Source organism: Plectropomus leopardus, chromosome 7 (genome assembly GCF_026936395.1).
Source record: "Plectropomus leopardus strain MGB_pleo_1.0 chromosome 7, ASM2693639v1, whole genome shotgun sequence".
Lineage (NCBI taxonomy): Eukaryota > Metazoa > Chordata > Actinopteri > Perciformes > Serranidae > Plectropomus > Plectropomus leopardus.
In genome coordinates, this window is record NC_142182.1 from 27,656,415 (window position 1) to 27,662,414 (window position 6,000).

The 6,000-nt window shown below is 40.3% G+C and overlaps 1 protein-coding gene across 2 annotated transcripts in view; it reads left to right on the top strand.

Moving 5' to 3' along the window:
- nell2a (neural EGFL like 2a) overlaps positions 1-5,743 on the top strand; it is a 106,527-nt gene extending 100,784 nt beyond the window's left edge. For both annotated transcript variants that reach the window (XM_088080355.1, XM_042496264.2), the window contains exons 19-20: positions 1,114-1,338; positions 4,940-5,743. In XM_088080355.1, coding sequence (XP_087936481.1) covers positions 1,114-1,338; positions 4,940-4,981 — 267 coding nt within the window. In that variant the 3' untranslated portion in view covers positions 4,982-5,743. The remainder of the gene's footprint in view (positions 1-1,113; positions 1,339-4,939) is intronic.
- Positions 5,744-6,000: the final 257 nt, after the last annotated feature.

Genomic DNA, 6,000 nt, shown 5'->3' on the forward strand with positions numbered 1-6,000 from the left:
ACTAAATCTTTCTATGTAAAAGCAAAGAGATTAAATCAGTGAGATACCATGACCGCTGAACGCAAAGCCAGATTAAAATAATGACCTCCTGATATATCACAAAGAAATCGCTTTTAGGTTGATCAAGTTTTCCTCAGCACACCGTCCCAGTGTGAAATGCAAATAAAAGCTGATTGTATAGCAAATCTCCCTCTCCTTTGTGATCACAGGCCACATCTGCATAAACAGACAAAGATGCCTGTGTCCGTTTTCACAGTGTGGGACAGATACCTGAGGCTACATCCAATCCCTCCCTCTGGTTACGAGCAAAGAGTTCCACTCGGGGGGATTTCCCTCTTCAAATGTTTACACACTACACGGAGGCAGGGAGTGGGCATTAGCACGGCGTGAGCCTGTGCTTTATAGCCAGCCTAATTTACTTCAACATAGCTAAAATGCTGAGCCAGGCGATTTTCAGTGATATTAAATATCCCCAGTGGGACACTTGCATCAAGCCGCTTGTAACTTAATGTGTGTGTATTCCTTTTGCCTCTGTGTGTGCTTAAACATATACAGTCTGAGATCATATTTCATCTCCAGGAGTACTTGTGAAGCAGGAACACTCATGGATGGCAGTGTAAGCAGAAGTGGGTCACGCTGGAATGATATAGAGTACAGTGGTGTAAAGTTGGCCGACATACTGTATATATGACCTGTTTTCTCAGGCCAATAGAAAATGGCAGGAGGAGAAATCCAATAAGGCTCTCTGTGCAGAGAGTTTGCTGTGAGATTAATATGGGAACAACAATGAAAAAGGGGAGCTAGAACAAGTCAATTAAAAAAGCTGGAGCATTTACTTCTACAGTGTGAAAAAAACTTGCTGACTGTGTTGGAAGATTGCTCTGCTCATCTATATTTTCTAGGTACTTTAACAACTTTTTTTTCTCATCAAGTGGAGACGCTCCCTCTAGCATGCAAATACACAGCGTCAGGAGAAATATGTGTATTTGCATGAATAACTTCTTTAGGGCTGGAAAATGCAATAGTGCGTTTGCAGAGATTATTTTTGAACTGTCTTTCTTTTCCGTCTCTGCCCATCTGTCCATCTCAAATTCTCTCTCTCCACCTCCGCAGCAGGGGCAGGTGGACTGCTGGCCTCTGCCGTGCCCGCCCGTGGACTGTGAGTTTACCGTGGTGCCCGAGGGCGAGTGCTGTCCCCGCTGTGTCACCGACCCCTGCCAGGCCGACACCATCCGCAACGACATCACCAAGACGTGCACGGACGAGCACAACATCTCACGCTTCAGTGGCTCCTCCTGGATTAAACATGGCACAGAGTGCACCCTGTGCCAGTGCAAGGTAAGGCGGCATCACGGCAGCCTCGAAACAGCAAATTGCAGTTGGCCTAGATCGGTGGCAGACAAGACACCAAAGAAAAATGGTTCAGAAATTGAGGAGCCTCTGTGTTTTGTCAGACAAAGAAGAGTGCTCTGGTGTCTAGACTTTTGAATTGTGGAGGCAATTCTTGCATTGATATGTGCATATGTAACACCTCATGGATGTTTTTATTACACATGGTGGTAAATATGTCCGTAGGTGTTGATGCAGCTGTTCCGGTGCTTATTCTGTACACAAACGTTTTGAAGAAAGAGCAGTAATGGAAAGGGACAAAATGGAGATTAATGAAATGAATAACTAAGAATGTGACAGCTGCTGTCTTTTGTTCAAAAGCGCAGTAAAGAGCAGAGAGTCACAAATAAGATATGATGTTCCATTTGAGAATTTTGCTTTCAAATGTCTTAGTTTGATAATATTAGGGATCATAGAATTGCTATGTCCAATTTAAATTACCACTTATCTCTAAAGTAATAGTTCAACATTTTGGGAAATATGTGATCTAACTTTCTTGCAGAGAGTTGCATAAGAAGATTTAAAAAATGAACTAACCCAGTCAGCAGTGTGTGAAGAACTAACACCTTTGACGTTATGTCTGTGTGTTGCTGGAGACAGCTCTTGGAGAGTAAAAAAATGTGATTTAATGCTGAACTCACAATGTTTCTTACTGGAAAGTAACGTTTAAAAACCCAAACATATCTGTAGTGTAACTAATGACAACACAAACTGTTACTTTAGGCTCACAGTTTGCGATGTACTTTTCAAATGGCGTGATGTGACGTGAGTTTTCTTGTTACTGTGTTGTTGCTAAAACTGAGCTAAGTAAGCTATAAAGTAAACTCTACACGAAAACCACACGAGAAGATCAGAAGATATTTTATCTGTATTTTTGCTCTGCTGCCCATTGCAGCTGTATGGACACAGTAATAATCATCATTAAAAAGGTGAAATTTCCCCTCCCCATTTGGTTGGACTGGGTGACTAGAAATACAAAAAGCTCCTTGAAATTTGGTTCAAAATCATCTTTAAAATGTTTTTTAAATCATTACATGTAACTGTCTGATACCTGTAGACACCCTGTCCTAAGCCCAATTACTAACACATTATATGTGTCCATATATCTGTATAAAATTATGAAATGTTAAAATAATAGTTGCCGTTTACAGGGTTTTGTGCACATTTTTTTTCCACCCAGACCATTTCCACAGTGCCACGATTGGCTAGTACTCATTGCTCGACACGTCCTTATGTATGGATGCTAGGTACTGTTGAATTTTACCAAGTCCTGCAACACTAGTACCAAAGACAATAATATTAGTATAATACAAATATAAATAAAATGTAAACCTCTATATTTTCAAAGAGGATGCTGGACATGTTCATCTGCTGTTGTTGTTCTTTGACTGAGCTGCATGGTCACATCCTGTCAGCTGTCCCTTTTACAAAGACTTCAGTTTGGTGCTGTTATTACCTCTGCTGACTGCCTAAAGGCGAGACAACAGTGTTCTCCCATTCTAAAATCCTACCTTTTTATAAAGAAGGCTGAGGCGAAATAACAGCTTGACAGTTCTGCCTTGAACAAGCAGTGTGAAAGGGGCTTCTCTCAGCTATCCAGTCCAGCGCAGGCTCATGGTTCCCTCTCCCAGTCCACCCAGTGTAGATGACTTTCAGCTGAGTCAGAGCAGCAAGTAGCCTACTAGCCAATCATGGAACAATACAGCAGGACTAGGCTGAAGAAATAAAACAACTTCTATGCCAAATTATTTCTCAACTGGTACCAATACCTTCCTGGAGTCTCAGCTGGTTGCCTGGCAACCTCACACTTAGTCTCTATGCTAAGATAAGATAGCCCGCTGCTGTCTATGGGTTCATATTTAATGCACAGAAATGAGAACACAATCAGTATTCTCTAACTCTCAGCAGGAAAACTATGAGTGTATTTCCTAAAATGTGAACCTATTCTTTTAATGAAAATGAACCTGGACTAAGAGAAACCCACACTGAGAAAACATCTGTCAGCCCCTCATCTCCTGGCCTCTGGTTTTGCTGCAGCACGGAATCAGTCTGCGCTGTCCTCTGTACGGTGTTAAACAAGCAGACATGTTTGCACACGCAGCACTTACGATGTATAGAGCCTCAAGATATTCTGCCCAGAAAACTGAGGCATGCTCGCATAATTGGTTCGAGTGAATCGGGTGGAGAAAGCTGACTGTCCGTAACTTTTTTTGTTGTCAAAATTGTGACACAGAACAATCACTGAGGAAGTAAACTCATTAACAATCATGAGCATAAATTGTTTGCCTCAGCTTTAGGGACTAATCCACAAAGACTCACTCCCTCGCCTTAGTTTCTAGGGTGGAATATTTTCTCTCTGCTTGCTTGACAGTGATGTCTACATCAAATGATGGCAGCCATTCTCATTAGACAAAATGATAAATATCCAAAGCTGTTATGCTGTCTTTTAAAAAATGTCAAAGATTCAGTTGGATTCAAATACACGATCATGGATTTGATCTTTCTGGACAGTGCTGCTTTTGGTACAATCAATTTTATAGTGTTCAGATTTGGTCCGTTTTGTGATTTAGGACACACAGGGAGCTTATCAGTCTCCTTAGTTGAAAAATGTCCAGTGTGTAAGATTTAGGGGTATTTAGTGGCTACAATGACTTAGTAAAACTAAACTTATCAGAAAAATGAACACTTGAACAAACTGAGTGACAATAACTACCTTAATTAACAGACCACCCACTTTGGAAAAAAAAATGACGTGTATTTTGAGTTTTTAGTTTGGCCCATAACTCATCCAATCACATAGAGGGGGTGGGGTTTACGCCCTGACCTGAACTGCAGTCAGCCACCTGGGGGATGATCAGGATGTTTTGGCTTCACTTTTGGGGAGCTGTTATGTCATCCATTTTCATATAGTGTCTATTATACACACATTCAGGAGGTTTTTACCAGGAGCCCAATTATTTACAGAGGTCTGTTCTTTTCAAAAACAAACACACCCAGTGTTTTAAATCTGAATAAAGCAGTTTTATGCAACAAATGTATGTTTCTCCGACACAGCTCATTACTAATTATGGTGGCAAAAACACGAATAGCTCAATTTAGGACCAGTTTTTGGTTTATTTTTGGTGGTGGTGCAACATGGTGATCTCCATAGACGAGGACCTACCCACATGAAGATATAAATGGTTCATTCTAAGATAAAAAAAACACAATAATTCTAATTTTTTACATTATTATACACTAAAGACAGCTTACGTAATGTTGTATTCCTTTTCAACCAATATTCTCACTCCTACACACTGGACCTTTAAAGCGAAATGACTCGGAGACTAGTCACATTTTGTATTCTCAGTCGAATAACTCCATCTTGGATTGGTTGATGCCAAAACGACACCCCAGAGGAATTCTAAATGCCAAACCGAGTCTGTATGCATCAGCACAGCCGCCACCTGAAAATATTTACGGTTGAGCTTCAAAAAGACTTTGAAGAGGGCAAAGTGTGACGATAATCCACTCATGTGTCTCTTTGCCTTCTCTCTCCTCTCATTTCCAGAACGGACACATCTGTTGCTCAGTGGACCCCATGTGCCTTTAGTCCTGGCAGATCTGAAGGCACCTGTACAGTGTTCTCAATGTAAAAAAAAAAAAGTAACACCACCCCTATGTCTCCTCACTGTCCTCCTCACAGGCGTGGGTCACATGGTGTTTGCGTTGTTAGGATTTGTTTTATCCTGCTGAATCAGATGGATGAGGGTTACTAATCAGGATAATTCATACAATTACACATTGTCAAATACAGACAGTTGTACAAATTTAACCTTCAGGTACTTTCTGCTGATTTCTAGCTCTTATTGTATGTTCTATATAGTAAACCCCACCCGTTTGGTACCTCATGTTAAGCATTAAGAGTGTATTGCAAAGACTCTGTGACCCACGTCTGCCTCCTTAACTCCTCTTTATACCAAATGCAAACCTATATCATACCAAACAGACGACGGACTACAATTTCCTCAAACCCACTCTCTTTGTTCTGTCTCACCACTTAAGAGTGAACCTGTAAGGATCACTGCTCCCCACTCCGAGCCATCGCTACATGAATCTGTAAGATATTACTATTACTGGCATGACTGTGCTTGATGTCCAAAACATTTTTGCTGATTTCTAAATTCTCAGTGATGATGATGATACCTTAGATAGAGTAAAGGCAGTTAGCATAAGGTTCCGTTGCCACATTTATGAATCGTCTATATTATGTGGTGCTTCGTAGCATTTTGTTCCATTTCTCTTTTTTGTAATTTTTTCTTTCCAAGCTTGTTATTGTGTAATAGTGAAATAAAGTATTTCCATTTACATTTAATTCTAGTCTTTGGCTCATGTATGACAGTGATTCAGTTTGTTTAAATACCACACTCAGTTGCCAGTTTATTAGGTACAAGGAGCTAAAACAAATATGCAAACAATAACAACATCCTCAAAAACAACCATAATGGTAAATCATCACATTATAACAGAAAGGAACATTAGGACATTGAACTGGACACTTGTTTAATAGACTATATATCAGGGTTCATGTATAATATGGAAAAGTATGTAATATGATTTTAGCAAATTCTA